Raw genomic sequence first — 26,802 nt, 5'->3', positions numbered from 1 at the left:
TTCACACATTTCTGCTGCGTTCACAGCAGGAGATCACTTGTTGTCACGTGTCTGACCCCGGGGCACGGCACTGACTATAGCTGTGTGAACACTGTGCACACTCTCTGCCAAGCTATACTGCGTGTACTGTACACTACTGGGTGGTGTGCTTTGTGGGTACATATGTACATTATCATGAGAAAGGTTTTTGCATATTTTCCAAAATGGGGGCTTTCAGTGGTGGTAGAGACTCGTTTCTTTTTTGACATGATGAATGATCATTTGTATATAATTACTCATCATTGTGTTACATTGAATTTGTGAAGAATGTCTTGCATGTCTCAACAGTGAACAAAGAATCCAAAAAATATTTGTTTCTGGAAACTTGCGGTGGCCGAGAGAGGTCACAACACCCGCAAATCCCCACAACACACACACATTAAGAAAACACCCCCATATTCAGAAAACACATTCAGCGATTTCGCAACACATACGCTGCAAATCCTCATAACACAGGCAAGAAGCTGAACTGCGAAATCGATGAATGTATTTTCTGAATTTGGGGGTGTTTTCTTAATGCGCGCGTGTTGTGTGGATTTGCGGGTGTTGTGGAGTTTGCGTGTGTTGTGACCTCTCTCGGCCACCGTAGAAATTACTTAACATGCGACTGGATAAATAAAACGTGGATTATACTGCACAAGTTGTGTTGGAGTTTGTAAATTAATGTTCTTCGTTCATCGTGAAGACACACAAGAAAAACAAATTATTTTTCTGAAATTCAATGCAACACGGGGCGAATAATTGACAAACAAATGATCTTTGGGGCGTGAAATATTCCTTCAGTTCTGACTATTTTCAAAGGAATACTTAGACATTTTGGTAAATATGCTTATTTTCTTACTTGCTGAAAGTTAGATGTGATGATCAATACCTCTGTCATGGATGTACAGTAATGAAGCTACATGAAGCTTTGCTCAGCTTTGCATAAAAACCTGAAGTAGGGGAAACAGCTGGCACAGAGGGTACTGTAACGACCAGGACCTCTAAAGGTCACCAATTAACACATTACATCTCCTTTGATTATACTGTGTTTTTTTCGGAGGTTGTGTGCCAGACTATTTCTAGTCCAGGCACATTGACTTTTAATTAACAAGTTATTAGTGAGCTTTAGAAGTGCTGTCTGATAGGATTTGATTACTTTTGGACAGATCCAAGCTAGCTTTCCCCCTGTCTCAAGTTAAGGAACTAAGCTAACTGGCTGCTGGCTGCAGCATCATAGTCACTGTACACCAATTTTTTTTTTCCAAGGAGAGCGATGGCATGGCGAAGGCATGATCCACCCTACTCATCCTCTGATTGGCTAGTACTTGTTGATGTAAGAATGTCAGGGGAAGCCAATCAGAGGCAGAGTAAGGCAGAATAGGGTGGGATGTCTTCACCAGAGGAGAGATATTAAATTATTTCACAGGGTATTTAGCCCAAAATGTGTGTCGTTTGACAGAAGGTACATGTAAAGTGCATTTTTAAGGATGGGGATCGAGAAAGCCTTTTTTTCTGCCTGCCTTTAAAAACTAAATTTGAAATCACACATTTTCAGCTTGAAATAGATTCACACAAGGTTCAGTCAGGAACTGTGAAAGGTCTTTCACAGAGGGATTGTGGAAGACACACACATTGTGGGTTGTTTTCTGTGTACTGAAAAAAAAAGATGGCTGATATGGATACAACTATTCTCTGAGAGGAAGACTGCCCGGCGGTACTGCTTGAATGACATGCTCAGCTTTGATGGCGGAATAATACCTCCATGGATCATTTGCACCTGAAAGGGAGTATTTATCATGGGGAGTGGAGACGGAGGAACAAAGCTTGTCTCTGTGGATTGGTACAGTTCTTGTCTCATGTGTACGTGTCTGCTCACCAGTAGTGTTTGCTCTATATCCACAGGGGAATATGGTGGGGGACCGTCCATGCCCCACGGAGCTTCTTGTAAGATGTCTGGGGTGGGCAGGCAGATCTGACGAGACACGATGAAGTGGACGCCTTCCTCACTAGCCTGGAGAATATTGAGAGACAGCAAAGTTCAGGCATGAGTTGCAAATGATACGAAGGCAATAGACATTTTAAAGCAACATTGACACAACTCTCATGTTTGCCTGTTTGTGTCAGGTTAGTTTAGCGTAGTACAAAGACTGAAAACAGGAAAACAGCTAGCCTGGATTTATTTTATTTAACAGAAGAATTTGGCACATAATCACCTGCAAAATGATGAATTGTTGCATTTTGGGTTTTGTACAAATTAAACAAATGAAAGGGCTCTGATAACAAGCCAATGGTCGGCTGAAACAGAAGTGAGGAAAACAAACAAATGGCTAAAGTCAAGGCGATGTTGTTAAGCAGGAATGGTTTGTAACTTGGTGCAGTATTGTTCACAAGCGCACAGTAAATATCCATTGTTCTTTCAACATCTGGTTGTATGTGCTAACTGGCTAACTGGTACATGTATCTTGAATGCGGTGTGTTCGGGTACAACATTTTGGCTGAGACACAGATGATGTAAAGTGATGCAGCAGTTGCCCTTTGACACCACTAGTTCATTGATGACAGTTTAGTGTGTGCGGGCCTTTAGAGGTGCTGGTAGGTGTATTTTGTTGACTGCAGACAGAGCCAGACTAGCTTTTTCTTCCTGTTTATGCTACGCTAAGCTAACCAGCTGCTGGCTGTAGCCTTGTACTGAACAGACAGAAATGAGAGTGGTATCAATCTTTTCATCTAACTCTCGCCCAGAAGAAAAATAAGCCTATTTCCCAAAAAGTTGAACTTTCCCTTTAAAACAGGTCATAACATTGTTGTTAATGGGGTAGTATACTGACATTACAAAATGGGAGTTCATTTGAGATGTTCACATTGAAAAATTACATTTGAAAAATAGTGTTTAATTCTTCTGGAGGGGGTGAAACTCACAGGAAATCATGATCAGTCATTCCTTAAATTCACTACCATTCAGTAGCAACCTACTTTGTAAGTGTACTTTTTGTGAGTCAGACTCATTCACACATTCACATGCAAGATGTCCAACAGACACACAGACAGACTGGCTGCGTCCCTTTCCCCCCTGCGCTCTGTCATTCCTCTGAGACTTCCCGTGGTCTCTGTAGCACAGAGCTGACTCCAGAATTAGCCAGTCCAGCCCATTATTGCCCTAACTGGACTAATTTAATTTCTTCCCTGCCAGTTGTTAATCTCTGACAGAAAGTGCCTGCTCTGAGAGGCCATGTTGGCTCCACAGAGACCCAGAAGAGGCCAGTCAGACTGCTCAGACAGGAACTCTGGGCCCAGAGACCCTGCACAGTCAGCCGCAAACACACAGCAATTAACCACGATTAACCACAAACACACAACCATTGACTGGCATCAACCAGGAACCAGAGGCAGCAGCATGGCCTGGTCCATTAGGGAATCACCACAATTAAATACTATTAACTGCAGCGAGTGCAGACACAACAGCACAGCACAACACAATTAGCCTGAATCACCACAATTATCTTTAATACCTCAGGGACCCGGGTAAGAACAGAACACAGTTGTTTATGGTCTGTAACAACATGTAGACTAATTTGACTGTGACAACTATGAACTTTCTATAAAATGCTAAGAGCTGCTATAATCATTTGGTTTTGAGGAGGAGTTGCTAACTGACCTGGATAAGCAGAGCAGCATGTTCTGGTGCTCCATAACGTAGATCGTGCCCGTTGATAGCCAACACGCGGTCGCCAACACACAACTGTCCGTCACGTGCTGCCAGGCCGCCCTCCAGTAGGTGAAAGATGTAGACGCCATGCTCTTCCGGCCGCCTCACTAGCTTAATCCCCAGCTGCTCATCTGGAGTGGATTTATTCAGGACCACATGGATGCTATCATCCCTCAAGGGATGGTGGGGCAGGCCGTGAGATGGGTGGCCCGCGGCGACATCATGGCCATGCCCGTGGCCGTGTGGGTGGCCGTGTGAATGTGAGCGATAGCGATGGCGCTGTTCTCTTAGCACTGTTAGTCGGAGGAGCTGGCAGGGCTGTTTGAGGGTTGCCACGGCGTAGCAGTGGGGTACGTTGCTGATGTCAATGCCATTTACCTGAGAGGGCAACAGAGATGCAGTTTAAAACTGACTTTGGTTGCTTCTTATTGAGTTGTGGTACAAATTTTGACTGTGATACCTTCAGGATCATGTCCCCAGGCAGCAGGCGTCCATCCCGAGCAATGACACCTTCTCTGTAGATATCCTGGATGAGGATGCGAACCAACGGGGTCTCATTGCCGCCGACGATGCTGATGGCCAGCGGCTCTGAAGCATCTACCCGTGTGATCTTAATACTGGTAAGTTCACCGTCAGGAATCAGGTGATGCAGCTGAGGAAGAGCCAGCACTAAGGGAGAAGGTGCAGGAGGAGAGAAAGGCTGAGTTTTACTGTACAACGACAAGAAAAACCAAGTCTGACAAAGAGCCAAATATAACAAGGGAGGAAGTGAGGGAAAGTGAGGGAAAGTGAGGGAAAGAGAGACACATTGAGGGAGAAAGAGTGGTAGACAGCAGTGGAGAGGTTCTGCAGTGGAGCCAGCTGTCTCTACTCCCTCAGGTTACTAAAACAAACTTGTACAAGTCGAGAGGGGAAATTTACTTGGCTGATTATCCTGCTCGATGTTTGTATCATTAGTCACATACATCTGTACCAAGTATGCTTGGGAAAACCCGCAATTTCAAATTTCCACAAGGCTATTACATGGGCGGGGGTGCAAAGAGTGTTATAATTCGGACAAACTTTGCACTTATTCTGACCACTGCACAGTGAAAATATAAATCCTAAAAGGCAGTTATGTTATATTTTTCTTGAAATCTGCACAAGATAGTCACAAAAGTTTGACTTTAAGACTTTAAATTTGCATTTGTAGTTGATTTTTTTCACTTATTTTTACCTCATGATTCGGATCAGGATTCTGTAATAACAATAAATGCAGGATGTTACTTCACGTGTAAGTAAGATTACTATGCATACAAAACCTCTCTGTAATACTTCAAATTCCTGAGAAATATGTACTTGTCTGCTATTCAGTGGTGCAAGCTGCCCTCATGCCCGGGAGTGAATTCCACTCAACAGCAGAGTGACACATCCTAAACTGGACCATGTGGAGGTGGGTGGGGATCTTTTACGACTACTATGGCCAACAGCTTTGGCCAATAAATAACAGAGAAGATGTATTCCTCATCTTATTTCTTTTTCTTTGGTTATGAAGAATGTCTCTGTCTCTCCTTATTCCTCAGCGGCCTGTATCCCTCTGTGTCTCTAGCTCCGTAGCCTCAGTCGCTTCGTTCTACTCACGCTGCACTTTCTCCGTTCCAAAGTCAATATTTTGTCTTTATCGCAGCAGATTGCTTCTGGGGTGGAGACCACTAACACAGAGACCTGCAGCTATTATATAACCCTTCCTCCTCTCCATCACACACCCTTTCAACCTCTCTCAACGTCTTCCTTCATCCCATCTTTCCTCTCTTTTTTTCCATCTTTGGGGACATTGCTATGGCTTTATTTGTTTCCTTATCTCCATTGTCTTTTACCGTATCCGCTCTTCCCTCCATTTGTTCTGTATGGGTCTATCTCTACTTCAGCCTTCCATCCTCTCCGTCTATCTTTGTCTCTCCAGCGGCAGGCAATGAATATTTAATCTATTCTCTCAGCCTCCTCAGTGATGGCCTCAGAGAATAATCTAGTCCCTGATCGTTCGTCATCCTTCATTCTTACGCAATACCACATTCCTTCTCCTCTTCTCGTCACGCTGCAGTTCTACTTCGACATTATGCTCTCTTATGGTTGACTATATGTCCTCCACTTTACTGTCTAGAGCGTCTGGCTGTGGATATTACATTAAATATCTCCAGAGCACATTTTCCTCCTACAAAGCATCCTATGGATCTACCATGTCAAGAGCACTGTGCACCCTGGGGACTACTCCATCAAGTTGGTGCAAACCTGTTGACCCTGGCTGTGTTGGAGGTCGAAGGAGAGGAGGAGGGGATACGGGATGAGTGGAAAGGGGGGTGAAGATGGAGAAGAAGGAGATATAGGAGGAGAAGAACTGGAGGTGGAGAAGAGAAGGGCATCCTCTCCAGTGACCTCCTGTATCCCATCCCTGTCTAAAGTGCCTCAGGCTACCACTCTTCCTCTGATCCATCTCTAGCGATGCACCAGTGGACTTATGCAATCTGCAGCTGAATTATTAAAGAAACATATGCTACTGTTACACTGCAGGCTCCCAGCCGTGTCACCCTCCTCGCACAGCTGAGGGAACATCACAAATACACACATTTGGAAACACGCACACACGTTGAGCTGTCTCCCTGGAGCCCTCTTCGGGGAATCATCAAAGTGCAAATGCAGCAGTGACATCAACACACAACAATGCACGACACAAGCCCAAAAATGTACACGTTAAGTAACAAAGGCAAGAGAAGAGATGAGATGCAGGCCTTGATCCCTACCTTCCTGTGGCACACTGGAATTCCTGGCATTGTCTCTCTCCTCGGATGTTTCATTGCTCACTGCGGTGCCACTCTTTGTCCTCCGCAGGACGCTGAATGCTCGGTTCAGCCTCCTGAAGGAACGGCTTCTCACTGAAGAACGGTCAAAATTTCTGACTGCAAAGAACACAGGGGAGAAAACAGAGGCACTTTATAGATTACCTCACACTCAACATGCCCGGACTTGTCTGAATCTGCCTCCTCACAGCCAATCAAATGCCTCCTCGTGGCTTAGGGAATGAGATCAGTGTTGGTGTGTTGGTGAATAGATAAAATACCTGTCTTATACAAGAGGCCCAGTTTGAATGGTGCTATTGTAAAATAACATTGCACAACTGTGGTAAATTTTCAGCAATCATTTCCCCCTTCATTTTAATGATAGTGAGATAAACAGAGGGATGCCGCTCCTTGTGTTTTTGATCTTTAGTAGGGCCATAGAGCAAAGAGACAGTGTGTCCCTGTTATATTTGTATCGTGCATGTGCACGAGGATGCGCAAGGACACACATGTGCAGCGTGTTACACATCCTTGCCACAAGTCTCAGGCTATTCAGCTGATTGACAGCTGGTGACCGCAACGCAACAGCCCCCACAGAGGCAAGAAAGGCTGCCAGCAAGAAAACATGATCCCTGCAATAACTTTTTTCTTTCGTCACGCTGGGGCAGCAGAAACTAGTTATGAACACAACATCGACATATCGTCACCTTTTAAGTCAATATGCAGAATGTCTTAGCAAACAGTAGCATGTTTACAAGTCCAGCAGTTATGGAGCAACATTATCAATTCGCTTTTAGCTCATTTTTGGTCTCTGCCCACTCCTAAGGGAAATATCTGGCTCTTTAGCTGCTCCACTGTGTTCACCAGCTAGTCGCTTGGTGCTCAGCTAGTCTTGGAATCCATCAGCTATCGTCTCATGATGATTAAGGGTGCAATGGGAAATATTTTGCAGGTGTAGCCAGCAGATATCTGGCCAAGATTTTCTCTTCTTTGCACTGCTCATTGTTTACAGTCAGTGAGCAACTTGAGACAGGTCTAGACAACACTTGGCTGATCTCTCTAAACAAATATCTGCATATGAATGCAGATCAATTACAAAAAGCTAATAAAAAGCTAAATTGTTGACAGATGATAGCCGATGGGTACCAAGATTGCATTTCAGCCAATGCGTTCCGCCTCGTTTTCTCTTCAAACAGACTGATTATCTGCAGGCAACCAAAGCCTGCGCAGACATGATTGGTCAACAGTACTCAGACTACAAACAGAAAACTTCTGGTGCCAAATAAAAAGATGTCTTGTACAGTTGCCTAAACATTCTGCATACATACTAAAATATCTGTTTATAGAGATCAGTGCTGAGCAGGTAGTGTACAGTGGGTTTGTGGAGGCTTTTGATGAAAACAGCTGCCTGCTGCAGCAGAAAAAAACTATCAGAGCAGTGAGAGTGAAACAAAACAGTCAAGTTGAGCTGAAACTCACTTGCCGACTATTTCCTTCCTGATTCAATTCTCATGTCTAAATTCAGAGTGTCTCCTGATACTGAGCACCGATCAGTTATCAGTGCTCTCTTTTTTCCTACGGTGAAAATCTGTATATCTCACTGTGTGGAACTTATGGAAATCATTTTATGTAAGGTAATGTGTCAGTGGCTCATTCTGATATAAATCGATTTAACTGTAACTGATAGTGGAAACATTTAAATTGACACTGACAAATAAACTGCATGTAGTGTGGATTGGTTATGTCATGGCTGATACTCAATCTGCTTCAGAGGTCAGTATGTGTCTGTGCCCATGCAGTGTATTTGATCGGGCATCCTTACTACACATGAATGTAAACAATACAGAATTTAAAAAGATCAGCTCTCTAGATGTTTTATGAGGAAGGAAATAAAGTTGTTCGACCTCAAGGATGCAAAGTGCATTCTGGTCAGTAAACACAACTTAGTTTACAAGAAATCACAGCGCACCTTAAAGGCAAAAGTCAAGACAGATTCAGTTTTTTTTTGCTGACAGGCTTGTGTTTTTTCTGAAGCCCTCTGTGACACCCACTGTGTCAATGCGGTGGTCTCAGTGAAAGGCACGAGGACATTTTCTGCCTCCAGTCCATCCTTTTCAGTTTTCAGAGGTTTGTTTGTTGCGCAACTTTCAACAAGCTCCAATAAAGTATCTTTTATGTGTGTGTGTGTGTGTGTGTGTGTGTGTGTGTGGAGGAGCTGCTTTCAACCAGTGGCTCTTTAATTAATAAAGCCAATCCGTGCTGAGTATAGTTACATGGTTGCGTAACTTCAGCGGTGATGTAACACACTGTGGACTCTAGTGACCACATCCAAAACAGACCTTTCCTGTGAGACTGTTGTCTGGTACTTTGCTTTTCTCAGGAAAAGACTGGCAGGCTACAGGAGGCTGCAGTGGATAAGCAGCAGCCCCAGCCTGGCTGCACTGAGCACGGGGCAGCATGCCTCTGCAGCGCCCCTCCCTCCCTCTGCGGGCTCTGGGAGATGCGAGAGCTCCTGACAGCCACATTATTCTTTAAAAGCGCCAGCCGCTTCTGGAGCTGTCAGCTTGTTCAGCAGTAGTGGCGCTTATGGTGGTTGTGGGCGCTCAGCCGGCCGGGTCTAAAGTGCTGGTGCAGCGTCATTTGGTGTCCCCACTGCACGTACGCTCACGGTAGTGGGGGGGTTGGGGGAGGGATGGAGGGGCAGAGAGGAACACTCGTGACTGCTTCCTGGTTTCACAGGTGGGAGAAATGGAAGGAGAGGGGTGATCACGTCATTGGGCATTAACACACACTTGCATCAGGCTATATTTAACCCACCTCTCCTTCCATTTCTCCTTGACTGCATAATGTACCTGCCCTCTCAGTGACTTTCCCTCGCTCTGTGTTTCTCTGCTGTTTTCCACAAAGAGAGTTTTTATGGATTGGTGGAAAAAAACAAGGCAGTAGAGCTAATTGGCTAATAGGATTTCTATCAGAGACCATTAGAAAGAACAAAGACTGTATTTGAGATTGAACGAACACCTGGGTTATACGTTGTGAGTCTGCAGGTGTAAACGTATGTTTGAACATAGATCACTGGCGTGTGGTTTTGACCGGGAGACTATGTAACTGTGACCAGAGAGCTCTCTACTCTGTATTGATTTTCAATCTGTCACTCTGGCAAACACACTCCCTGTAGCTCCCTCTCTCTTTCGCACGCCTCAGATAACTACAGGATAACGTCATGCAGGACCGAACATGACCACGCACAAACATCCGTTCGCCCACTCACACTCACTCTTCTTGCTGCTGCTGCGGGCGGCTAGGCTGGTCGTGCTGCCTGACTGACTGTTGTCCTCCATGCTGGGGTCGAAGGCGGGGTTGACCAGACCGGGCTCGTCTGACAGGAGTGCCACAGCGGCGGAGGTGGGGCCATCGTTGGGCAGCGTGGCGATGGTGAGTTCTGACGTGCTGTCGGTGCATTCGCCCTCCTGCGAGCGCCGCTTCCTGTCTGCTGATAGCCCATAGTGAGAGGCCCCTTTACACCTGCACACAAGGGTCAAAAGGTCAGTCTGAGATTACACAGTTGGCGTGATGCAATTAATAGTGGACATGTTGATGAATTGATGACAGTGATGATCTGACACCAAGTGGCGAGCTCTGGGGCTGAAAAATGAAGTCAACATGAAAGTGCCCAAAGAAAAACAAAAAACAAACCACACACACAAAAAACAGCAGTTCCTCTAATGGCCACTTGAGGCTGGCTCCAAGGGCGAGTCAGTCCTCACAGACCCCATGTTAAAATGTCCAACTTTTGGTTGCTAACAAGAACGCCATCACACTGGACACAGCTTTACAGCCTCGTTGTGGTGGTGACGTTAAGTCATGCTACCATGGTGTAGTTCATTTATAGCCTAACGTTAGATTTTTACCTCTGGCAATTGCATTTACGCCGCAAAAATCATAAAGTGGTGCTCATTTGTTTAGAGACAAGATTATCTTGCTGAACAAAATGTGTAAGTATCATAAACATTTGTTTGCCACAGAGCCTATTTTCTGCAATAACCCAAAATCCAGTGAGAAAATCCTACAGGCTTTTTCACAAGGAACCAAAGCGACGCTAACTTCCATGTCAGCCTACAAAAAAACCATCATCCCTGCAGCACTCTATGCACCGCGCCAAACAAGCTAGCAGCTAACGTTACAACTTGCTCCACCCTCTCTCCCAAACACGGTCACCTCTGGCTCCAAAAATCCAAGAAGGCGACAACCAAAATGCCAAACTCAAGGTTTCAAAACGGAAATCCACAAACCAATGGGTGACGTCAACATGCCAACATCCATTATTTTTATACAGTCTATGACGCAGGACGCTGATGTCAAACATGCAGCCATAAATAGAATCACTTATAACAGTGGAGTGAAAGTCAGTAAATTCATGTTAACATCCAATGAAAAGGTCACATTCTCAAGACTAATGTGAGGAGATTTCAGCATCTCCAGCCCGAGGCTTTCTGCACGCTGACCTCCATCTCCTGCTTTGGGAATGCTTATCTGACCTCAGCGCTCACCCACCTCGCCAAGATACCACACCGCCTGTACAACAACAACAAATGTGGCTGAATATATTTCCCAGCGCTCTCACTTAGAATTTATGCAGCACCTCTCTGAGAATGTGCCAGAAGTGTCATATTTACTCTCACAAAAGAAAAATAAATTACTCATTTCTGTTACTTTCACTTTCTTTTGTGACAGTATCTGTAATCACATGTAGGATGGGTTTTCTCTGTGGCTGTGGGTGTGAGCATCCCCGACAGATGATTGAACACAAATGTAAGAAAACACCCGTTCGACAGGAGGGAGGGTGGGTAACTGACACAACATTTGAATATAAAACAGAGATCGTCTGAATGTTGTTTTTCTCAAAAACAAATCTAATTCCTAAGTTCCAGATGTCTTCTCGCTGTCAACACACACCACAACCACAGCACATTTACAACTCTCTCCCTTTCTCATACACACGTACACAGATACACACTCGAGTACACACTCGTGCACATATTATGCTTCACGCCATAAAAGGCTTTTCACACTGACAATATTAAATTGGGAATGTTTGTGTGTGAATTAAAGATATCCCTACAGAGCAGGGTATTGTATTGTTGGAGAATTTTCCTCCATCTGTAAGCCATAAAGGCTTTACGCTGACGCTTCATCAGAGGCAGGAATAACACTGGCTTGTCTCTCTGGCTGTCTCTGCGGAGCCATCAGCACAAACATTAACTGGGTTTTAATGAGCTGGATCAAACCCAGGCTCTGCTTCAACAGTAGCTCAGAAAAACAAGAGGAGCGGCATCCATAGCTCCCGTGCTGTAAGATGGGCAGAGCACTACTGGACCTTACATGGAGGATATCAAGCCAAAAAAGGAGGCAAGGTAAAATGGTGGCCATCATTGCAGATTCACTACAGAAACATGATTACATGCTGGTGAGCCATTTGAGCCCAGGGAGGCCAATGGCCCCCCCTGGGGCATCACATCACACTAGTGGCAGCATTTTGTCTCAGTAACAGAGCTGTCAAAGTGGGTCATGCACTCGGTCCATATCTCACAGGGAAAATCATTTCATCCTGAAGTGGGTTCTATATCTCACTTGTAGCCACGGGTCAGACTCACAGTTAGATACAGCGTTACACAAAACTGAAGCACCTATCGATCTCACTCTGAGCTCGGTGACATAACACCTGTGTGTGGGCAGAGCCGTCGGGAGTTATTCCTGTTCATTCAGTTAGTAAATTGATTGGTATCAAGCATGTCCGTGCAGCAACATACCACTTAACTGAGTGAAGTGGTTGAATAGAGCAATATTTCAATCAGCAGCAGAGGAGAGGGCAACGCTGCTGTCTTGAGGGGGCAGAAGCTTTCTTTGTGTCACTCACTATCAATTAGAAGAATTAAAGCTGTACGCAGCTTGAAAACAGCTGCTGCTCACATGACTGTGTTCAAGGGGCACAGTCAAGTAAACATACATAGATATGTTTATGTACGCAGGGTCATGTGCACTCGATTGACAAGATGCACTTGCAGTTGTTTCGCCTTTTTGTAAAACATAAACATAAAAACAAAATGTTATTTACTTAAGAAAACAGATTGCACTTCCTTTCCCAACTGACCAGTCAGTCCACCATTTTTTTATGATAAGCTCTTGCATACTGACGGAAAAAAAGTCGAAAAAGTTTCTTCAAATGCAAAAAGAGTGCACTAATTACTAAAAGGGAAAAGATGTTAACATTTCAGTTAAAGGATCATTGTCAGCGTGACTTATAGATCATAACAAACTTGAATATTCCTGGCAAAGCTACTCCTGATTGACCATTGCTGTTTGTTTGAAAGCCTATTTAAAATTAAAACTTTTCACAGGAGCAGATTTAACGTGCTAAGTGATGAGTTAGCTATTTTGTTTGTTGACTAATATAAAAAGGTACTTTTTGTGAGCCAGCATTGTCGGCTGTGTGCAAACTAAGGATTTAAAGTGAATGACCAATTTATTAAATACATGTTTTACAATGAAGAATGAATGGGATAGATAATTAACACTGCTCCATTAGCATATGCAATCAAGCAACATCCCACATGGTAAAAACAAGTAACAAGTTGTAGAGTGTGTGCTTTGCTTTAGGCTACTATCTGACTGAAATATCACAAAAAATATAAAATATATTCACTCAAGTAATTTAATGAAAGCATGCAGTCCTTTGGCTCAGACAGTGCAGTAGTGTTGGCAGTACTGTGGGCTGCACGTGTGATGGGATAATACACTGATAAATACATTTACTATTAAAATCTTCATTGGATGAATTGTCAGAAATTTGCTAAAGATATCAGTCACCTAGAGGATAAATATTAATGACACTGGTGATCCTCTGACATTTCATCCAAGGTCTTCAAGTCAACATTTCAATTTGTCCTATACAGTGACTCATGAATGAGCCCTAAAACCCATAAATGATTTTCTGCACTCCTGGTTCACTTGTCTGGAAGACATAAATGATGTCAGTAAATGACCCATTCATAAATTTTGAAGCTTTTATGTGTCTTAAAAAGGGCGATTGCTAACAAGTGGCTAAATTAAAGTGCAGAATGTTACGCCGAACATGACTTCACAGCCTCGTTGTGTTAGGGATGTTAAGTTGTATGATCGTAGTGTAGTCTTTTACAGCCTGACGTTAGCTTGGTACCTCCGGCGATTGCATTTAGGCTTGAAAGTGGCGTTTATTTGTGGAGATTATCTCGCTGAACAAAGCATAGAAGTATTGTAAATATTTGCTTGCCACAGAGCTTATTTTCTGCAATTATCCAAAATGTAATTGAAAAATCCCGTAGGCATTCTGTCAAGAGACCCAGGGCGAAGCTAAGTTCCACATCAGCCACCAAAAGCATCACCCCTGGAAGACTCTACACTTTGGTTTATGACCTGCAAAAATAGCCTCATTTGTGCATATTTGGGTTAAGTGTGAATTAAACTAAGATGGTAAACATGATCTATCCTTAACATCACTATATATTAGTGTTGTTGTTGTGAGCATTTCAAGCATCCACCAGCGCCATGGTGCCAAAGTACTCACAGAACTGTTAGCATGGCTGTAGACTCTTAATCTTGTTAATGGACCATCATACGCCAACCTACAGATAGATATAATAACAATCTCTTGGCTAAGAAAACATCACCAGTCATCCTTATTGTTACACCACTTAGAGCTGCTGTGACCATCCTGCGTAACAATGTCCTCATTCACTTTAATTTCTCCCAGCTGGTGTTAATGTCTTCATCTATATATAGATCTCACTCCTATATAGATGCTTGGCTGAACATTTGCTTCCTTTTTATTTCCATACACACACACACACCCTTGATAGGCGTGTATAGGGCTTCTGGTTGAAGCTGACTATATGGAATTAAAGACTTAAACAACATTCCTCTGTCTCAGCATGGCTAGTGGAAAATGGAAAACCACAGTCAGTCAGTGGAGATGGGCAAATACCTTCGAATACAGGTTCATTCAGTCGCATAAATCCTACAGACCACCCAAATATTAGCAAAGATGTCTGTCCAAGTATTAATGAATGCACACTGCACACTGAATTTGAGGAAGGAAGATCTTAAGGGTTCATTTCTAAAACATGTGCTCTGATTGTGCCGCTCAGACACAAAGGATGGAAAACAAAGAAAAATAAATTTAGAGCTGTCACGGAGAACAACAGATACAAGCTGAAGGTTTGTTGAAGTCCCAGAAACACAGAGGCCATCACAACACAGCCTGAGACAGCAGCAGTGCACACTGCCACTGGTTTATTAAAGGCTTTGTCTCCCGTTAATTAAAAACTCCTTCCTCCAGGGGACAAGAGTTGCCTTAAAAGCGGAGCCATATCTCAGCCGCTTAGAGTTTTAATGTCTTCAGTTTTAATGTTAAGGCCACAGTCTGTGCTGTCTGAGGTTAAAGGCAGGGAAGCATGACAGAAACCCCTTGTCTCCCTCGCCAGGGTGGTCCTGGAGTTTTAGAGCCAAGGTAAGCGAGCCAATTAAGTCTGAACGCTGGAGACGTGCAGTGCATCGAGGGAGGTATGCTTGCAAAGACATCCACATATATACACTCCTTATTTTCTGTCGTCTTGTTTCGCCCTCGTAAACAAACATCCTTTTTGTGTATAATCATGGAGCTTTGAGTGCTTGTGTGAAGCTATCCCTCTCTTGTACAGCATCATTTTTCAGGGGATGATCAGTGAGCTTAGAGGATGCTCATTAGCACCGCAGTATCCATGTCTCGGTCAGCACAGCCTCAGTTATCACATCATCCCTCTAAAACCCCAGGATCTGTGGCGAGATAAGGAGCGAAGACGCCAAAACATCCTCAGCGCTCATCCTTGCCTCCTCCCTTATCCTCCTCTACCTCTCCTACCCCTTTATCCTCCGCTCTCTCCAACGCAGTAACAATTACCCATGATGCTTTATGTGACACGGTGGTCGTGCCGACGCTCCCTGGCTGTGACACAAACAGCCCTGTTCTTGTGATGTGAAATAAACACCAGCTCACAACTCATCAAAGCCTGTGAGATTCTCCAATCCTCTTTAGGGGTGAGTGGATTATCCTTCCTAACCCAAATACTCTCTCCGCTCCCTGACTGCCACGGACAATCGTGTTGGGCCACACTACGCATACAGCGCAAATTACCTCAGCTGAGGTGACAATTCCAGGTCAGGCAGTCAGACACAGAAACTGGGGCTGTGTCCTGGTGCATACTTTCACACACTGTGGGAGTGTAATCATGCAAATGGTTTGGAATCTAAAGCATTGTTTATTCACAAAGATAGTGGGTCTGTGGGGGTACAGCTGGCCGACCTGTTCATGACCCGCAGCTTGACGAACTTTGCTTAGTTGAGCTCTTCTTTCTCTTCTTCCTACATCCTTATTAATCTGCGCGCAGCAGCAGGCAGTTGCTACTGACGAGCTCTGACACCAACTTCCTAATGCTTTTGAAAATAAACCAGCGACACCTGACATGCAAGAAAGTGTGAGAAAAGAATCCCCGGTTGCATTGTGAGCCCTGAGGTAGCCTGCAGGTCTGTGTACGTGTCAGTGTTTGTGTGTATGTGTGAGATATGTGAGGATTCCTTGTGTGACAGAAAATGTGAGAGGAGCTTAAAAGTTACAGCATGTGATGTTTGTGTTGAGTTTATTTTTGGAGCACTAATGATTATGGGAATGCACAGACACTGTTGGTGCAATATTCAACAACTTGAGTTTAAAGTCAGAAATATTTCTGTCGTATTTCCAGCTAAAAAAAAAAAAGGTTTTAATTTCCTTTAAAGGTTCAGTGTGGAGGATTTAGGGGGGTGTATTGGCATAAATGGTATGTAATATAATAAGTATATTTTCTCTAGTGCAGGGGTGGGCAACCTGCGGCTCAGGAGCCACATGTGGCTCTTTAGCCCTTCTCCAGTGGCTCCCTGTGGCTTTGTCAAAAATTATATGGAAATAAATAACAGTTATTTTTTTTATGATTTTCATTTTCTTTTATCATTTTTGTAGCCCTGAAGTGATTCTTACATCTTCCATTGTTATAAATGTGTTTAAGCATCTTGTCAACTATGTGCGTCTTACGCCTGCGGCCTGGTGCCTTTTCCGAATCTCAATAGCGGTGTCTGAGCTTGAGTCTCCTTAGTGAGGACAACTATTGATTCCAAAGCCAAAAAAGAAAACGTCTCTCAGGAAAATAGAGAATTTCATAGTGAGTGGAGAGATTTGTTTGTACCCACCACTAATGCTGCATTTCATTACCTTTAAATGAGGTGTTTATATCTACAAAGGGAGCGGGTCCTCGTTTACAGATTTGCCATGTTTGTACAGTAGCCCAGAATGGACAAACCAAACACTGACTCCAGATAGGGCCATTTGTGCAGCCCCTCCACAACAAGCAGCGCCAGAAAAGCACACGTCTGTAATGTGAAATTGCTTGTGTCCTGAATAATAAATACTTAAGGAATCCTGATGAGGAGTTCACATTTGGCACATGGGAGAGGTTTCAGCTCGTTGGAATCTGCAATCCTCCCTGCTAGTTGCTACTACATCTGACACACTGCTCCTTTAACTAAATGCCCGTGGACGAAACACTAAACAAAATCTCACAAATCACAAGAAAGGCCAGGAATTCACTCTTTTCCCTTCTCTACCAAATTTCCCACCGTGCTCATTATAAAAATAAACAGAAAACACTCATTAAAATCCAGAAATGTTTTATGGACTCTGGTTTTACTCAACATCTAATTCAGTTGATTCAGGAATGAAAGTTGTGAGAGTCTGTCCATAACAGCTTCTGGCTGAGACACACCAAGCTTGCCTCAGAGCAGACTGAGGAGAGTAGAAACAATAAATACAGGGCTCTGGGGAAGCACCTGTAGCCATTACACACACACACACACACACACACACACACACACACACACACACACACACACACACAGTGGCCTAACAAGAATGCTGGTGCAGTATTGGGAGGTGTGGCGGTCATTAATTGAATTTATGGAAATAAAGGTTTGAATTAAACATTTTTTTCCTTGATTAGATTAGTATATCAATTACTCCTTTATCACACACTTGGGCCACGAGCCAAACACATAAAGTAAAGTTTGATTGGGAGGGAACAGACAGAGTGATAGATAGATACATAGAGAGAGGAGAGAGGGAGCGGGAGGAGAGAGCGACATAAAGACAGACAGAGTAATCCAGTTAATGATGAACTAGAGGAGTGTTAATCAGAGGATGCGCTGGTGTGTTGATTGGATCCGCCTGCTGTGAGGGGTAATCCCATCTGCTGCACGAGGAGGGGGTGAGGCCGCAGCTAGAGGGGACAGTCTCTGCTGTGGGAGGAAATTTTTTTTGGCCGAGCTCGTTTCTAAAGACGGATCTGGTAAATTGAAGTGGGAGGCGAGGTTTAGTTGGGTGTGACTTCTAACAGCCTTTGAAGATGAATGCATACAGAAACCAAAAGTGATTGTGTACAACAGCCCACACGGCGCATAAATCCTGTCGCTGTGTTTTGAGCTTTCCATTGTTGCTCCTGTGCAGCAGACAGTGGCTCAGCAGGTTTGGCATGCTTAACGCATCTGTGTGTTTACGAGCGCGGAGGACTCCAGTCCAGTCAGCCTGTTAGTAACAGCCCAAACTCTGACTCATGGCTTTTCAGCCAATCGATAGGTGCGATCATCAGTCGAGCCCTGACCTCATGATCTGGCTGGAAGGATGTTTATGCAGCGTTTAATGTGTCGGTATCTGGTTTCAACCAAGAAGGCAACTCAGTCTATTTGTCAACAGAGAAGAAGAGCACAGCTGATTTATTCCTTGCTCTCTGGCTGAGCTGGATTTAACCTTACATGTGTTCACCTCAACAGACCTGCGGTAAAATACTGTGTCTACATTCATGGGCGGATTATGTGAGAATGGCCTCCTGGGCACAGACATGCAAAAGGCCCAACAATTCCTCCTACGCAGGGGCAAGACACACAGACTTTAGGCTGGTTTTGCCTCTTTTTGTTGTTGTTTGACGTCTCTTTGTAGCTGTCAGCGTCTTTTTGTGGCTTTGTGTCTCTTTGTGTTTTCTTGTGGTTGTTTTGTTTCTTTGGTATCGCTTTATGTCTCCTTGAGGCCGTTTTGTGTCTCTTAGGGGAATATTTCTGTCTTTTTTGGTATTTTTTTTCCTCTTTGGAGTTATTTTACGTCTCTTTGAGGTATATCTGTGTCTTTTTTGGTCATGATGTGTCTCTTTCTAGTTGTTTTGTGTCTCTTTGAAGTTCCTTTGCATTTCTTTGTGGTCATTTTGAGCCTTTTCCTGGTTGGTATGTGTCACATTGAGTGACATTTTCCAGGTGAATGCCTGGGGCCCCTGGGCTTGTGCCTAGTAGGCCCTTCAGCAATCCATCCACGTATATATCTCTGTCTCTGACTTGCAAACAACTCTAACTGTAATCCCCACTGCACTACTGTATATGATCATAGAGAATCCCCACTAGGCTGCTGTCCCACATTGCTCTTGGCACCTTTTAGTCTATATTCCTCACTCTAGCCCTTGGCAGTGTCCTGGTTTCCCTACCTCCACGTGCCATGGTACAACTGCCTGAAACGCAGCCAGCACTGGTCAGCCGAACCCAAAGCCCTGGCACTCAGCAGGGCACCGTTCACGTGAGAGATTAACTCCACACTGCTCTCCTCTCTGCTGTCAGTTACACTCCACTGGCTCCCCGCTCTGCAGGCCGCCCATATGGATGCCCTCCTACAGATTAGCCTGCCTCAGACAGTAAACTGTAGAAAACAGTCCATGTTAAACACGTCATGCCTCAAAGACCCAAACACCAGCCAGACTTTGAGCCAGAGCCAGAGACAAAGGTTAACACACACCTATTTTTACAAAGCACACAACTTCAGTGATATGGCTGTGGAAGTAGGCCGCTTGATGTGAATGATTCAGCACTGATATAAAAGTGCACTGCATTGCGGAAACAAATATATTTGGGTTTAGTTAAATGCTATTCGTATAAAACACCAAACTCAATCCCATTTTTAAACCCTCTCTGCATGCTGACACTAATACCTGTCTGCTGTGCTGGTGTGCCGTCTTTCTGCCTGAACAGAGACACATCAGAGAGGAAGGCTCTGCTAAAGTAAACACTTTGACCTGCTACTCACTTCTGCTCATGAATAAATGAATACATACATAATTCATCTGTTCTTTTGTGACTGTGTATTTACACATGCATTGGGCACTCTTCAATTATACATGGTCAAATGTGTGGATTTTCATGCGTATTTGTTTTCTGTGAAGTGTAATATGTAATGAGAGATTTATGCATTCGTCTGTTTGTTTGTGAACAACTTCAGTGTGTCCTCTACACGTTGTCCTTGCCCCCTGTGTTTCCTTTCATGCATGATTGTGTAGTTTGTAGTCTTCTCATGCATATAAATGCTTCCATGATGGATTCACTGAGTATTGTAAATCCCATGCAGAAAAATAATTACGCTGATTTAATGTTATCTCCTTTTAGAGAGATATGCAAGTTGTCCAGGAGGGTAGAAAGTGGGCTGTTAGCCAGATTTTTATCTCTCAGCCACTCTCCCCGCGGCCTTCCCTGTATTTCTGCCCTGCTAGATACAACGAGACAGTGAGAGCTGCCTCACGACTGAACAGGGATTAATATTTAATCCAAACAAAAGTCTAATTAGTGAAGGCTGCCCCACACTTGAAACTGCCACGAGGCTGGAGGGGGCACGGCATGGCGCGCTGCCTTTGACTCGAGATGGACCCGGTATAAACAAATGACTGGTATTGTTCAGATCCAATGAGTGCATGGCGGCCGGGTGGCTAATCCTGTTAGAACGCGTCCATGCCGAAGATGTCCGGAGCGCTGGGGAGTGCGCGCAGCTCTCGGTGATCAAACACCTCCCAGATGAGGACTGAAAGGACGGAAGCTAAGCTAATCATAGTGTTTAAGACATCTCAGCACAGGCCCCGAAATGAACATAGATTAATCATTAATGCTCTACAGCACTGCACTGTGAGCATCAGGGGAGGCCATGTGGGCTGGGGGAGGGAATAAGAAAAGTCTAATAGTGTGTGTGTGTGTGTGTGTATATGTGTGTGTGTATGCATTGAGGGGAAAAAAATCACAATGTAGGTGCTCTCCTGTGTGTGCCAGTGCTGCTTTTTTATTGGCCGGTGCTGACAGAGTAAAACGGCAGTAACCATATTAAGCATTTCATCACAGAGAAACATTTACTCTCCCGCTGCATTGTTATCTACACCCTGCGTATAGCCAATATAGTCTGTATACGAGCCTACGCTCATTTATGTGTGAGCAAGACAGATTGCAGCCACTCTCATTTTTCCCACGCAATATAAACCCACTGTAGTAATCACATAAAGTGAAAGAAATCAGACAAGAAAGGAGGCGAGGGAGAGAGACGAGTGGAGGAAGAGGAGAGCAGGAAAAATAGACGGCGGTAACACGGGGGAGAGCTGGAGGCTGCTCCTGTCAACAGTATGGATAAAGACAAATGGTGTGCCACTGCTCTCTAGCCAGGCAGAAAAACACCACGTCCGCGTTTGTCTGCTCCTGGTTTCTCTCCCTGTCATGTCATAATCAGCAAAACGCCTCACTGTCACAAGCACAGAAACGCACTCCGACACTTTCTCCGTCTGACTGCCAATATTCCTCACTCGGTGGGCAAAATCTGATCATTTTATTTACAAACAACCCCCTTATTGAAATCACCCACATACTAGGCGTGCTGGTGCCGTCACCATGGCAGCCGTACGCATGGTACGTATAGCCAGATGGAAGGCAGGCGCAGGAAGTGACCTTATACCCTCCTGTCTTCTCTCATTTCCCCTCTCCTCTCTGCTCCCTCAAACTGCTCATCCACTTTCCATTCTCATCGCATCCTCCTCCCATTCTTTCCTGTATATAATCAAATGTAAGGATTTCATACTGCTGCCTCTCGTCTTCCAACCCATTCAGTCCATTTGCCTACAATGCCCCTTCTTTCCCTCTTTGGCATCCACCGCTGTCCAATATGGGCTCTTGGTGTCTGCAGGAGCTAAAGCCCCACTCAGTGGAGAGAGCATACAATGAAATGAGGGGATTTGCAAGGCGCTCCATTGTTCATGTATTCATGCAGCATAATGGGACATTTCCGTCAGACTGGAGAGAAGAGCGGTAGCCCAGCTTGGGGATCAGAGAGCCCTGGCTTCACACGGAGCGGCTGAATATAGTCAACATTAACTCCCACACAAAGAGACTCTGAGGGCCAATACAGAGCAGGAAACACAGCTCAGGAGAAGAGGAGCCAAGAACAAGGATAATGTGACATGCAGTGTAGTGTAAAGAGATGATATTTCGTCTGCTGTTTGGTGGACTTGTGTGGATATGACTGGTAGATTATTCAATAAGTTGACAACACTTTTGACGAGCTTAGAAAATGTGGGGATTCGCCACCTTCCTCTGTTTATTTGGGTTGTATTTGGGTTTTGGCCAGGCAAAACGAACAATGTAAAGGTGGCGCCTTGAGCTTTAGGAAATTGCGGTGATCACTTTCTTTAAACATCTCTTAAACTTAAGTTAATACAAAGGGCTTCGATTTTACTTCATCATTAGACGGACATTTGAGAAATGTGTCAAAATTTTGCGCATCAAACACTAACTGGTGAATTTTTATGCACCAATTTGTCCTTTTTTGCATCAATTTATAATGAAAATGTCTTTAATTTTGTCAGAATAAAATCCATCATGTTTCTATTGGGGGAGACAAATGCACACGTTCAAAATACCTAGAGGGATGTGCCCCCTGCAGCCCCCCAAAATCTCCATCTATGGTTCATATCAATTGCAAAAACATGCGACAGATCAGTCAATCATCAAACAATCAGCCTTAATGTTGACACACCATATGAAAGGTTTGTTTTTATGGTGTCAAATTCAACAGTACCCAACTCGCTGTGCATCTGCGTGTTAATTTTGATATGACCGGTCACATCAGTTGCTACTGATGAAATATGATTTAATAGGAAAGGTTGGGAAAATGAGCACCAACAGGTGTGTCTTCATGTAATGTGTTATTTTAGGTTCTGATGCTGATTTGAAACACAACAAAGATTCTGTGTACATAAAGGCTTGAACAGATGCGATGCAGTAGTAGAGTAGCCGGCTATGAATCATTAATGCTGAGGTGAAAGTCTGTTCACAAACAAACACAACCCGTGGTTACAGTCATCCGTATGCTTAACGGGACTCGCTCACGCACACTGTATAGAGCTGTGAGCAACTGTGAGCAAACGTGTCCTGACATTTTGCTCAATTCAATACAGTGGTCAGAGTAACGCTCACACTCACATGCCGCTGAAGAGAGGGAGAGAAAGAGAGAGATGCCATGCTGCAGTGCTGTAGCATCCAAACTGTCCTGGACAGCACAAAGCCCTACCTGCTGGTTCTACTGCATCCCAGCACCACAACAACCAATGACCAGGACAGTAGGAAGCAACTCTATGATCATTTTGGCACCACAGATTCACACTGCAACTCTTAAAGTGATGATGAAAATGTAAACATTGGAACACATACGCATGAATGAACTCACAGACACAAACAAACGTAAGAGAAGTGACAGACACGTACAGTAACATATTAGCAGGACTGCTGATGGAGGGGAGAGATGATGGGGTGATGTTGGTGAAAGGATGCAAGAGGAGGCTGAGTGTTGTACTCACAGCTCAGAATAGAGGATGTGCAGGTTGCCCAAATTGTCTGTGTAGTTGGCCGGGCTGAGCCAGGGCAGGACCAGCAGCAACAGAGCCTTCATGGTCAACGCTCGGCTCTTTTTCCTCTCTTTTTCCCCTCTTTCTCTCCCCTCTCTGCACTGAAGCTCTGTCCTCTTCTATTCCCCCCTCCTCCTCCTCCTCCTCCACCTCCAATTCTCCGAACCTGGCCGTGCTGACCCCCCCTCCTCTCCTGCCTTCCTTCTCCAGAGGCGCCTCTCAGATCAGAATTAATCCTTGACTTCCTACCTTTTCAGCCTCTTTCTTCCCCTCTGTTTCCCCCCTCTTCCTCTCTCTCTACCTCTGCCTCAGTGTCTGTGTGAGCTTGGCAGTTTCTTCCTCTGCCTCAGGCTGGCTGCCTGGTCATCTCAGCTGCAGAGGCAAACGGGCCAGTTGCCAGAGGTTGAAGACGGAGCGGAGGAGGAAGAAGCAGCAGCAGGAGCAGGTGCAGAGCAGAAGTCCCGTTGTGGCACAGGAGGAAGAGGAAAAAGTGCAGGAAGAAGAGGAAGGAGACCCATGCAAAGGTGGCACATTTGGAATACAATTTGAGATGTGCAGCCCCTTAATCTGCTCTGGGCACTGGCGAGTTGTAAGAGGATTTGCGCTCGTATGCGTGTGTGTGCATGTCTGTCTCCCTCGGTGTGTGTGTGTGCGCGCGTGTGTGTGTATGTCAGAGAGAACGGCGCAGGCTGTGACTTATACTGCAGCAGAAACCACTGAGGGGGGAGATGGAGCAGACCAAACAAAGCCAGGAGCTGGGGGGGGAGGTACCTGGTGCTGCTCTGATTGGCTCTGCCCTCTTCACACGCACACAAACAGACAGACACACACACACGTACAACCTCTGCATTCACCTCCCCCTGCCTGCACATATGTTGGTCCATGAAGGGGGGGAGGATAGAGAGGAGGGAGGGGAAAATGTTGCCATCAAACCTTCACCCCTCCTCTCTAACGATGGACTGCTCCCTGTGCAGCAGATTGGTCTGATCGCTAAAAAGAATCTGCCTACATGTGTGGGGGGAAAAAAAAGAGCATGACCAAAACACACCAGCAAATCAATATTCTCTGCAGAGATGGAGGCTTGTTATTCTGAGTGACATGAAAGAGAAAGACGGGCAAGAAATGAAAAGATTTGGAATAAATCTTTAGGGAAACACTGTCCAAGTGCTCAATTCATTCATTGAGTCAGTCAGTCATTCATACAGTCAGTGTCAGAATATACACAAAGACAGAGGGGAAGATAAAGAGGGATAGGTGATGCACAATAACAAAGGTTAACCCTGTCTGTCATCACCACCTGATTCAAAAGGTTGCACAGGGATCTTGGGAGGCACTTAGATCTGGGAAGTGACTGGGGGAGAGGTGTGTGTTGATGGACTGTGTTACATGTTGGTGGCAGGAAGCGGCGTTCACTTAAAGGTGAATGCAAAGGCAAGACAAATTTAAAAAGGTCTGAGGAGTGTATTTCTTCCCCTCTATCAGGAACTGCACAGTTAATCGAAATGTTATCAAAATCACAATATGGCCAAGAACAACGACAAAGTCGCAGGTGCTGCAATTCTTTGATAAAATTAACGTGTCACAACATTCTACACATGGAAGATACAGAGGTGAGATTGAAGGCGAAAGAATTTGTGACAAAATGAAGTGGAAAAAGCTTTCGATATGCTGCTCCATCTATGTCCCAACCCTCACCTATGGTCATGAGCTCTGGGTAGTGACCAAAAGAAAGAGGTCGTGGATACGGAAATGAGTTTCCTCAGAAGGGTGTCTGGGCTCAGCCTTAGAGATAGGGTAAGGAGTTCGGACATCTGGAGGGAGATCGGAGTAGAGCTGCTGCTCCTTCGCATTGAAAGGGTTCAGCTGTGGTGGTTCGGGCATCTGATCAGGATCCTCCTGGGCACCTCCTGTTAGAGGTGCTCCGGACACGTCCAACTGGTAGGAGGCCCCGGGGCAGACCCAGAACACGCTGGAGGGATTACATATCTTGTCTGGCCTGGGAACACCTCAGGGTCCCCCAGGAGGAGCTGGAAAGTGTAGCTGGGGAGAGGGACGTCTGGAATACTTTGCTCCACCTGCTGCCCCCACGACCCGGCTTTGGATAAGCGGTTCAAAATGGATAGATGGAGGTGAAGAATGAAATCAATTTCAGTCTATACTGTCCTTTGCATCATGATTTACGACAAATATCTTATTCTTGATTTAGATTTGATAGTCAGCTTTCATTGAATACCTTTTTTATAATGTGTTTAGATTCCCTGAGTATCTTTTTAGGGCTTTGGATAGGAGGAGAAAAGTAACATATGGATCCCTCTAACTCTGTTTTGTATGGACTGCAGGCTGTTGATCGGTAAACTGGATCAAACAGTGTTTGGTACTGAATCACAGATGCAGATTTTGTCTTGTTTGGATCTTTGTATTGTGTCTTGTACTCGGTACTTGTACTTTTATTGTTGGAAATGTCTCGAAGCGCTAGTTGTGGGAGGTTTGTGTCTTTCTTCGACTGATCGTTTTTGTGTTTATTTTTGGATGATACTTAGGTATTGTTCTGCTGGATGATGGTGGGTTACCAAACCAGAATGTGTTATTGGTTAATGTGTCTGAATAATCCCATGAGGGACGGGTCATGAAAATGAACTGTGTCGCTACAGAGAAGCAAATCATATTCTAGACATGATGGAACATACTTGTTTGATATGTGTAACCCTCTGTTCTTGATTGTTAATGTTCCCCTGTTCTCCCAGGCTGTGGGTAATAAGCAGGCTACAACATTTATTTCTTCCTCTTCATTTAATTTTTACCAACACGGCAAGACAGTACTAACACATCCCAACTTAGGGGTACAGCAACTTCTCTTCAATGTTTAGCACAAGGCACTCACTCTCTCAGTGTATCACTCATACCTGTCCCTGCAAAACAAGGGCAGGTAGGAACCAATTAGCTCATAACCAAGGGAACACAATGACTCCACTTAAACAATGAGTATGAAAATTCAAATGAAACATTATAGGTGCTGCGCAGCGATGGGCCGGGTCCGGGCATTTTTAGGCAATTCTGAGCAACAAGCAGAAGAATTGGAAGACATTTAGGAATTTAGCAACACAATCTGCCTTTTGCATCAGCTGAGGCTTGAACTCACAACCTCTGACACTAAGGATGAATTTCTATCTCACTGAGCTAATTAGTCAGTGACAATTCATGTGTAGCTTCACAAAAGTTATCGAAACAAAAATCTGAAAATACACAAATTGCATCTAGACAGCATGGAGATGTTGGTAATTTGTTTGTAACAATGATTGATTTGCTCCATAAGTGAAAAACTGATGTTTAAAATTGCCATTTTTACATTGACTCCAATTGTTCACATTAGAGCAAAATTCAAAATGCTGTCAAAAATTCAGTCTTTGAGATAAAATTCTGAAAT

The 26,802-nt window shown here is 44.5% G+C and overlaps 1 protein-coding gene across 4 annotated transcripts in view; it reads right to left on the bottom strand.

The window, feature by feature from the left end:
* lnx1 (ligand of numb-protein X 1) overlaps positions 1 to 26,802 on the bottom strand; it is a 45,947-nt gene that overhangs the window by 6,167 nt on the left and 12,978 nt on the right. Inside the window, exons 1-6 of one of the 4 annotated variants that reach the window (XM_050054040.1) lie at positions 23,331 to 24,041; positions 9,812 to 10,065; positions 6,505 to 6,660; positions 4,188 to 4,396; positions 3,677 to 4,105; positions 1,898 to 2,032 (exon numbers count right to left, since the gene is read on the bottom strand). In XM_050054040.1, the coding sequence (XP_049909997.1) occupies positions 1,898 to 2,032; positions 3,677 to 4,105; positions 4,188 to 4,396; positions 6,505 to 6,660; positions 9,812 to 10,065; positions 23,331 to 23,422 (1,275 nt within the window). In that variant the 5' untranslated portion in view covers positions 23,423 to 24,041. Of the gene's footprint in view, positions 1 to 1,897; positions 2,033 to 3,676; positions 4,106 to 4,187; positions 4,397 to 6,504; positions 6,661 to 9,811; positions 10,066 to 23,330; positions 24,042 to 26,802 lie in introns of those variants that run through there. The other 3 variants (XM_050054041.1, XM_050054038.1, XM_050054039.1) reach the window with 3 other exon arrangements.

Source organism: Epinephelus moara, chromosome 10, assembly GCF_006386435.1.
Source record: "Epinephelus moara isolate mb chromosome 10, YSFRI_EMoa_1.0, whole genome shotgun sequence".
NCBI lineage: Eukaryota > Metazoa > Chordata > Actinopteri > Perciformes > Serranidae > Epinephelus > Epinephelus moara.
Note: the sequence above shows the minus strand (reverse complement) of the source record. Positions and strands in the feature narration are given on the sequence as shown.